Below are 10,136 nucleotides of genomic sequence, written 5' to 3'. Positions count from 1 at the left end.
TTTATTGTTATGTAGTTAGCCGTTTGTTTTATTCTATATATAATTGATTGCAGCGGAAATAATTTAATTATATAAATACCTCTGCCATTGCTTTGCTTAAGCAAAGTGAAGAAGACCCCTTGCAGCAATCAGATACTCTAACAAATAAAAAATAAATAAAGAAAGAGGTTCTTCTGACTTATGTCTACCAGTGCAATACCGTGCAAAATGAGGGAATACACAAGCCTTATTTATAGGTCGGTCAGGGACCCTCAATCAGAACTGTTACCTTATTTATTCATTCATTTCCATAATGTGCTTAGACACATTTTGAAACTGTAAAACATTTTACTTTAAAGCTTTTCTGTTTAGGGTGCTAGCCAAGCCTTATTAGAACTCACTAAATGTTTTTCAACGACCTTTATTTGGCCCTTAAATATTAAGGAATAAAACCATAATGCTTTCCTTGATATGAGATTTCATGATCGTTGAAACTATAATTGTTCATGTTTAATAATCTCATGTGACATATTTGATTTCGTGGGAGAAGGTGATTCATCCACACGACACGCCAATTCAATCTCCAAACACCCCAAAGTGAAAGCACATTTTCCTTTCAATCATGAAAAATTATCCCTAGGAATTATTAGAACATAAAATACTAATAATTACAGCAGTATGAATACATAAAATGACCAAGGAAAATAATATATTCAAATACTATGAAATAACTTTATTTAAATTAACCAATGTTAATTTAGTAGTAAATTTCAACCTACCTATGGGCAAAGGTTGTACCACGCATGGAATTTACTCTTATTAATATGACTAATAAATTTAACATAAATAAATAAAATTCTCCGTACACATGGCCTAAGAGAATTTTATTTTTCAATGTTTAAATTTACTATCTTATTATAATTAAGTCATAAAAATGAAAAGGTCCCTGTGGGGATTAGTAATTAAATTTATGAATTAATTACAACATGATGTTAATTTTCTTTATTAATAAGACTAATAAATTTAGCATTAATAAATAAAATTTTCCATACATGTGGGCCTAAGAGAAATCTTATTTTTAAATGTTAAATTTATTATCTTATTCTAATTAAGTCATAAAAATAAAAATGTCTCTATGGGGATTTGTAATTAAATTTATAAATTAATTACAACGTAATGTTAATTTTCTTTCTAAAGTTCACATATATAATCTTAATGCAGTTATCATTATAAAATTGAGATGTTGTAGCTCTCCCAAAATTATTATGATAATCACGACTTTATTAAAGTCTAATAATTGTATAGATGCCAAAATAAAGTTCTCAAGAATAAAAGACCAAACCAACATGGAAGTGGGTAAACAGTATTTTTCCAAAGTACAACCAGATAAGTTCCCAGGTAAGTGAGGGGGCGCACAATGACACACTTAAATCCCATGACTTTTTATTGCCAGAACTTTCTTAGACATTGCAATTTTGGATAGTACTATAAACATTCACCAAAATATGTGGCTTAGTTAATTATTCTCATGTCTAAGCATCAAACAATTTATATTTAAACAATATAAATAAAAATAATATATTCAATCTTAAGTCCATGCATAGAAGAAATAATAATTTTAATGCTAAACAATTTAACATATATTCAATTGCAATATAAAAGTATATGAAGATGCATGGCCTAATAGTCTAAGAGAATGTCTTAGCCCCTTTACCTTGAGAGCAAGGTTTTTTTTTTTTTTTTTTTTTTTTTTTTTAATTCGGATGGGCTACTTCATCCGAGTTGGGCTTCTAGGTCAACCCACTTAATGACCCAATTTCTTTTTTTTTTAATTGAATCGGGCTTGGGTTAAAATAAACTCATACCCAATGGCCCAAATCACTAGACCCGGTTCCTATATGGGTTTGAAAACCCTACTTGGAAAAACCAAAGCCTAACCCAGCATCCTTAAATCCCTAGTCGCCGCCCCTTTCTCCTTCCTCATGCACCACTGCCCATCAGCCAACTTTATGCACCGACCACCATGGGCCACCGCCTAATGGCCTAAAAGGTTTTGGCGACAGGCGAAAGGGTCACCATTCAGGCCAGTCGATAGGCAGGCCTTGTAGGGCTGCCACCGTTGTCCTTTATGGGCGACCCCGGCGAAGAGCTGCTGTCCTGACAGATCCTTAAGCGAGCAACAGTGGAGATCGAGCGTTCTTTGCCTGGAGCGGCATCCTCACGAACGCCGAGCCCGAAACGTCTGCCCACCGCCGCATATCCTCTCGTATTAGCCGATTGGCTGCCACTGTTAATCCTTATGGGCAGTCTGTGATGGACCGCTCCCCACTGTACGCGGCAAACCGCCGCTGACGGCAGAGGGAACTTGTGCCCAGTGCCTTCCTTGGAGCTCGCCGGTGTCCTCTGTGCCGATGGCCAAAGAATCGGCCACCACCTACTGCTCCTTCTTTCACGGCTCAGGTTCACGGTGGTGTGTTTCCTCCTCTATTTTTTTTTAAACAAAATTTACAGCAGTGTGGGTCACGGCTGAGCAGTGGGTCTCACGTTGGGTTTCTCAGTTTCAATAACCGTAGGTCTCAGTTTTGTTTCGATAATCACAAAAACCAAAAATAAAAATATTATCGAAACAAAAAATAAAATATTAACAGAGACATATTAAAAAACTAGACTGAGCAAATATAGCATAAAGAAGGCGTTAAAACCACATGTAAGAATTCTATATATAATTGAATGCTAGGTAACAATATAAATTAGCAGCAAAAATAGTTTAATTATATAAATACCTCTGGCCATTACTTTGCTCAAGCGAAGTGAATAAGACCCCTTGTAGCAATCAAATACTCTAACAAATTAGAAAAAAAAAAAAAGAAAAAAAAAAGAAAAGGTTATTCTGACCTATGCTTATAAGTGCAATACTGTGCAAAATGATAATACACGAGCCTTATTTATAAGTAGGTCAGGGACCCTCAGTCAAAACCGTTACCTTATTTATTCCTCCCATCAAGGAATAAGAATCAAATCAATAATCAATTCAAATTATTTGATTCCACAAAAAAAAAAAAAAAAAGAATTCAAATATTTGTTTCCACAATAATCAAATTAATAATTTAATTCAAAATATTTGATTTCACAGAATAATCTTTAATTCGAATAAATCACTAAACACCATGATTATATATACTTTATAATCACAATAAATATATGTGACATAAGGGACATACTTTAAATGAAATTTCTTATATGTATATGATATATATATACTGTAAAATGTACGAGAAACGATATACAACGAATTCTTCATTTCTTGTTGGTGTATTTAGGTGTTTTGTTTGTGTTTTGAATTAAATTTTATTCATAAACAAAAAAAAATATTCATGTGATATCAAAATATTTTGAAAGTTTCTTGAGATATGCATAATATAAGCTATTTTTATTAATATATGTTACATATATATTAACTAAATATATGTAAGTCGAGCTAACAAGCGAATCGAGTCTTATATGAGTTTGTTCACGAACGTTAATCAAGTCGAGCCAAGTTTTGATAGAAGTATGAATCGTTTAATAATCAAATATAGTTTCGTGTTTATGAGTAATTTGTTTAATAATCGAATCAAGTTTAAGTCGAGTCCAAGCAAATTCACTAGTAACTTTATTTATTCACAATACCATATTTATTGGTTAATGAAGTTATCTTTTAGTTAATACTCAGGTGTTTATAATTTGAGTTTGTTGTTTAACAAAATAAATAAAATATATGGAAATTTCCGCTACGTTAATAACAGTTGGACATAAATTTCTTGGAGGAAATTTCTCTCAACGTAGTCTAATAAGTGTCAAGTGTCTTGTTTTCTTTAATATTTTAACAGTTATTTATTGTCATTCTACTAATCTAAGAACCTAAAATTAATTTTTTTAGAAACCCAAAATTATTAATTGACACTTATCTCTTATCATAATAAACTAGTTTGGAGAAAATTTGTGTCCATAACAGTAGCGTGGCTAGTGCCAAGTATATAATGCATTTACTAAGGCGGGACATTACTGCTCGCTTTCCATACAGATAAAGCGAAAGAGGTGAAAATAAATATTAACAGTGAAAAGCCTACCAAGGACAAGAGTTGGAAGAGGAAATAAATATATCATCTCAAATTTAACTCCCAATATTTTTACTTTTTACATTACATCAATCACATTTTACTACTATTCAAATAAAAAAAATAATTAGAAAACAAAAATTTTCACTTTTTTATATCAAACATTTTTACTTTTTTCATACATCAATCAAATATTGCTACAATTCAGGTTACTTTCTTTTTCCAAGCCATTTGGCAAACAAAGCCAATAATTTATATAGATGACAATCCGCTAGTGATGGGAGGGATTATTATTATTTTATCATCTTGTTTATCTTCTTAAATTATTTTTAAAATTATTATTCGATCTAAATTCAATAACTATCCATGATTTTAAAAGTCACGGAAGATAATAAAAATATAATCCCTTTCATTTGTGTTAAAAATTTTTAGATAATTGATTGACAAAATACATTTACCATTCAAAAAACCAAGAGTAATACATACTAGTTAATGTGGCAAATTTTAATAGTCCTTAAATAATGCTAAAAATTACATTTTGATCTAACAATTATCACACAATCTTAATATAGCACTTCCAACGAATTATTATATATATATTTTTTAAAAATAATGACTAATCCAATGATTAATTTAACTATTAAATCAACATTATAAAATAATTATAAGATAAAAATATAATTTTTAAACTTACTCAACAGCCCTTATTAAAAAAAATCAAATAGGATTACTTCAAAAACAAACAGCTGGCATGGTAACTTCCCGCTAATTAGAGCCGTAACTGCAATTGGCACCGTCAAGAGCACCCCCAGCTTCATCACTAAACTTTCCTGTTCCCATCCAGAACTGCACCACGTGTATAAACGCACAGCGTCGAGAAACGCCAATATCGCCATCACCGACAAACAAACAGCCGCAACACAAATAGGTGGTCCCACAAGAGAAGCCCACGTGTACCCTGACGCATTCACTGGGCTGTGAGTTCAACAAATCCCGATCATCTCTTTTGCTACTTCTCTCATCATCATTCATATCATAACGAACTTGTCACAGTAGCCGAAACGCAAAATCTCCACTCTCACTCTCACTCTCACTCCAATGCGATTCTTTAATTATAGATCCGAGAAGTGAGATCCATACGCTCTGGTATTTTCAATTTTTGAAAATGAAGCCCATCGGAAATGTGGAGTTCCTCAAAACCTCAGTGATTCTCAAGATCTCAGCCTTCTTCGTCGTCGCGGCCACGTTCTTCTACTTGGGCAAGCACTGGTCCGATGGCTACCCGCAGCTCGTCTACTTCACTACCACGCGCCAAGCCCCTTCGGTCGCAATCTCACCCAACCACGACAAGCTGTTTAACCTCTCCGCACTCGTCGATCAGAACCAAACCCTAGCCCTAGCGCCCCCAACTCCGAGTCCGCCTCCGCCATTGCGGCGGTTCGGAATCGTCGATGAAAATGGAACCATGTCGGACGAATTCGAGGTCGGGGAGTTCGATGAGGGTTTGGTGGAGGATTGGAGGAACGAGACGAAGACGGATGGTAGTGATGGTGATGGTGATGGTGATGGTGGTTCGTCGTCTAGCGTTAGGGTTACGAAGTTTGAGCTATGTCCGAAGAGTATGGGCGAGTACATTCCTTGTTTGGATAACAAGGAGGCGATTCGGAGGCTGAAATCTACAGCGAAAGGGGAGCACTTCGAGCGGCATTGTCCGGAGGAAGGTCGGGGATTGAATTGCTTAGTTCCGGCACCGAGTAAGTACCGGACTCCAATTCCGTGGCCGAAAAGCCAGGACGAGGTATGCCCGTTATGATTGGTCGTGCTAGGTTCAGTTCAAACTCTGTATACTGAAAATCTGTGAATTCAAATCTTTCGGGTGTACTTTGTGGAGGATTTGCTAGAATGTGGTGACCCTTTCGGCATTTTACTTTGATATATATGCTGATTCAATTTAATAGGCAAACGCTGGAAATTTTATTGTGAAAGGTGTTTTGCTGTCAATTGTTTCGTTGCTGACTAGCTGATTTACTAGCAACTTAAAACAAGTTTGTTAATAGAGATGGTGCTGCCTTGTAGGTGTGGTTCTACAATGTTCCTCATACTCGTCTAGTTGAAGATAAAGGGGGACAAAACTGGATTACCCGAGAGAAGGATAAGTTTAAGTTTCCGGGTGGCGGTACACAGTTTATACACGGGGCAAATGAGTACTTGGATCATATATCTAAGGTTGTTACGTGTTAAAGTTTACTTAGGAATAAGCTTGGTTAGTGTATCTTGTTGTTCTGATCTTCGATTTCTCATCTGTATGTGTAGATGATCCCTGAAATTGCATTTGGTCATCATACCCGAGTTGTTTTAGATGTTGGGTGTGGTGTAGCTAGTTTCGGTGCCTATTTGCTATCACGGAATGTCATCACTATGTCCGTTGCTCCCAAAGATGTTCATGAAAACCAGATTCAGTTTGCTCTTGAGCGTGGTGTGCCGGCAATGGTGTCAGCGTTTGCAACTCACCGCTTGTTGTATCCAAGTCAAGCTTTTGACATGATACATTGTTCGCGATGTAGAATCAATTGGACTCGTGATGGTATGTCTTTTTGTGTCTCATTATTTGGGTTTACGGTAGCTATGGAAAAGGAAAATTGAGCAAACATTAGTGTATAAATATTTTTTACCATTTTTATGCTCAGTAGCTCCCTTTCTTTCTTGCTAGTAAAAATGACTAATTACTTATTAAAAAAAAGGTAAAAAAAAAGGACTAATTGATTCCAAGTTTTTAAAAGTTTGTAAAACTGCTGGTGGCAAACTTATAATGCAAATGTGCACAGGGTGCCTATTCACATGAACGTCCTGTTCTTTTCAAATCTTGATGTTTTATCCCTCCTCGCTCACAGAATATCTTAAAATCTTTTGATTTTGTTTGCTTTTTTTCCTTTTTAATCTTATCCATTTGTTACTTTGTGATGAAGATGGAATATTACTGCTTGAGGTCAATAGGATGCTCCGCGCTGGAGGATACTTTGTTTGGGCAGCACAGCCTGTTTATAAGCATGAAGAAATCCTGGAAGAACAGTGGAAAGGTATTACTACCAACAGTTTTCCTTTATGCTAACCTTTTTGAAAGTGGTTGTGGTCAGTTCTAATATTAGCACTTAAGAGAGTTAGGATATTGGAAGACAAGTTTGTAGAAGATGCTAAAGTGTGTCACATGCCTATTTCTTATTTGATGCCATGACTAGTTTTACAGAGCCTGCTGGTGTTTCTGATTAATTCTGACCTGCACATTTATTCGAGTTGGTGTTTGTCTGTGTTAATAACCATGCTGTATATGTATTTGCCTAATTTTCAGAGATGCTTAATCTTACAACTCGTCTCTGCTGGGAATTTGTGAAAAAGGATGGATATGTAGCAATATGGCAGAAACCCTTTAACAACAGCTGTTATTTAAACCGTGAGGTGGGAACAAGACCTCCACTGTGTGATCAAGATGATGATCCTGACAACGTCTGGTATTCTTCCTTTCTAATTTTCTGCGCCTGATTTGATAATTTGATCAAACCAAAGATGTATTTATTTAATATTTGAGGCTGTTATCTGATGCTCTAGAGCTTTCTCATGTATAACGAGTGGACAGGATGGTTCCATGTTTTGTTAAAACAAACTTCTCAGCCTGGTTAATTTACAAGGGTTTTGGATTAAAAATAAGAGATCAGTCATTTCTTTCACTCATTGTCTTTCAGCCTTCCTTTGGTTCTTCAGCGTGCTTTGGTTCTCTTTTCTTCTAGGGATTTTTCCCCTACCATGATACTAGAGTTTTGCATTGCAATTAACTTCTTAGATCTTTCCACTTGCCCCTGCATAAAGCTGAGCAGGTTATTTGTTGGGTTTTCTTCTGTGGGAAGAGTCTGGGATGGTTGAAAGATGTTGATGATATTCTAATTGCTTTTCTCCCGACAGTTAAGATATATGTGCTGATAACTTGAACAATTTGGTACTTATCAAAAAAAAAAAAAACTTGAACAATTTGGTGTAACGATTTACAAAGCTTTTTAGGCATTTACAGTGAACGTGCTTCTTGTTGTTATGACTTGCGAGGTCATTTAGTTGTCATTTATAGTATTCTTTCAAATTTTCAATAATTATTTCAGGTATGTTGATCTGAAGGCGTGCATCACTCGACTTCCAGAGAATGGGTATGGAGCAAATGTTACCACATGGCCTGCACGCTTGCAAACTCCACCCGATAGGCTTCAGAGCATACAAATTGATGCCTATACTTCAAGAAAGGAGCTCTTCAAGGCAGAATCAAAATACTGGAATGAGATAATAGAAAGCTATGTTCGTTCTTTACACTGGAAGAAGATTCGATTAAGAAATGTAATGGACATGAGAGCTGGCTTTGGAGGGTATCATCTTTATCACATGCCCTGCTCTTCCATTAGAATATTAGCAACACATTTCTTATCATTAATGTTCTATAAACTGGCTTTGACAGATTTGCTGCGGCATTAATGGAACAAAATTTTGACTCCTGGGTTATGAATGTTGTTCCTGTTAGCGGGCCCAACACCTTGCCAGTTATATATGACCGAGGACTTATTGGAGTTATGCATGATTGGTACTTTCAAAACTATTTTCTATCCTACTTACCTCTAATATGGGCATATGTGGATACTGTAGTTGATCAGACTACGAATATCTGACACACACACACATATATATTACAAATGTGTTACTGTTGCTTGAACTGAGTTTCTGTTGCTGAAATATTATTGCACATTATTATCCAGGTGTGAGCCATTTGATACATACCCAAGAACCTATGATTTTTTGCATGCAGCTGGCCTTTTCTCTATCGAGAAAAAAAGGTACACCTGACTCTTCTTCTTCTTTTTATTTATTTTATTTTTTTCAGCTAGATGATTTTCATATTTCTGTTGGTACATTCTTTTGGCTTTTCATTTGCCTTTTATTTTGTTCCATAGAGAAAACTGACCAGGAAGTACAGTGGCATGTAGGGTTTGCAAATTGTTGTGCCTGGCTAAAAATTTCAATAGTTCTCGATTATAAGCAACAACTCAACATCACTAAAGACCTAATCCGGAGGATCTATATTATTGCTGGAAAAATGATTTTATGTAAATTTTTAGATTTATGTGATAAAATGGGAAATGCAAAACTATGTTGGATTATGTGGGTTTATAAACCTTGATCAGGGGATTCCTTGGGAGTAAGGTAGTGGTTTATCTTAATTTGTTTTATGTCCTTGTATCAGATGCAATCTCTCTTCCATCATGCTTGAGATGGATCGGATACTGAGACCTGGTGGACGTGTATACATCCGTGACGCTCTTTCCATCATGGATGAACTTCAAGAGATTGGAAAGGCAATCGGCTGGCAAATCACAGTGCGAGATACATCTGAGGGTCCTTATGCAAATTATAGGATCTTTACTGCTGATAAACACCTCTTGCGTGGTTGAACTGGTGGAGATCACCAACCTTATTGTTTCTTTTCCTGCTGATCCCTCTGACGGGAGGATAGGCAACCGGACTATTGTTTCTCTAACATGATGGTCTTAGAAGCATTGGAAAGAAGATGATTATTATTGACATCAGGTACACTCAGATCACATTGTGATTTATGAGACTAACCATGTGTCAGACACAGATGCTGGAAGCAATATATTGGCAGGCATTTCGACTTATAGTACTAAATATTGGTCCAATTAACTGCAGCGCGGCAGGCAACTTACCTGTAAAACACCATACATGGTACATCTAAGTTTTTTGAGCTACAACATTTGTCATATTGTTTACCCAGATAAAAGGGATTCACGCAAACCTTCTATAGTTCATTTGTTTATGTTCAATTTGTTGATTATTGTGTACACAGGTTCTAATATCTGACTTTGACTTTCATCTTTTTTCATTACTACCATTGTTATAATCTTTCCGAGCCTTTGATAGTGTGAAAAGTTCATGAACTAGATATCTTTGTAATTGTGGGGATGGATTTGGAGTTGAGTGGGATCGTGTTGTAGTGGGACTTTTAATAGGTGT

At 35.7% G+C, this 10,136-nt stretch overlaps 1 protein-coding gene across 2 annotated transcripts; it reads left to right on the top strand.

Annotated features, from left to right (window-relative positions):
• The first annotated feature begins 4,928 nt into the window (after window positions 1-4,928).
• LOC132186256 (S-adenosyl-L-methionine-dependent methyltransferases superfamily protein) lies at window positions 4,929-9,999 on the top strand. 2 transcript variants are annotated; one of them, XM_059600136.2, is made up of 9 exons: window positions 4,935-5,874; window positions 6,153-6,302; window positions 6,390-6,660; window positions 7,043-7,153; window positions 7,423-7,582; window positions 8,222-8,479; window positions 8,569-8,691; window positions 8,864-8,941; window positions 9,349-9,999. In XM_059600136.2, the coding sequence occupies exons 1-9, from the start codon at window positions 5,242-5,244 to the stop codon at window positions 9,554-9,556; spliced, it is 1,992 nt and encodes a 663-aa protein (XP_059456119.2). In that variant the 5' UTR covers window positions 4,935-5,241; the 3' UTR covers window positions 9,557-9,999. The 2 variants fall into 2 exon arrangements, with proteins under 2 accessions (XP_059456120.2, XP_059456119.2); XM_059600137.2 differs by lacking the exon at window positions 8,569-8,691 and having other exon boundaries at window positions 4,929-5,874.
• Window positions 10,000-10,136: the final 137 nt, after the last annotated feature.

The sequence above is a fragment of the Corylus avellana genome, chromosome 6, assembly GCF_965113065.1.
Source record: "Corylus avellana chromosome 6, dhCorAvel1.hap1.2, whole genome shotgun sequence".
Classification (NCBI taxonomy): domain Eukaryota; kingdom Viridiplantae; phylum Streptophyta; class Magnoliopsida; order Fagales; family Betulaceae; genus Corylus; species Corylus avellana.
The sequence above is the reverse complement of the archived record's forward strand: the minus strand, read 5'-3'. Positions and strand labels throughout refer to the sequence as shown.

Bases quoted from the DNA above. Each gene is read 5' to 3' on its own strand.
- LOC132186256 (XM_059600136.2), top strand. From the start codon at position 5,242: ATGAAGCCCATCGGAAATGTGGAGTTCCTCAAAACCTCAGTGATTCTC. The intron at 7,154-7,422 runs GTATTACTACCA...CCTAATTTTCAG, and splicing joins CCTGGAAGAACAGTGGAAAG to AGATGCTTAATCTTACAACT. The intron at 7,583-8,221 runs GTATTCTTCCTT...TAATTATTTCAG, and splicing joins GATGATCCTGACAACGTCTG to GTATGTTGATCTGAAGGCGT.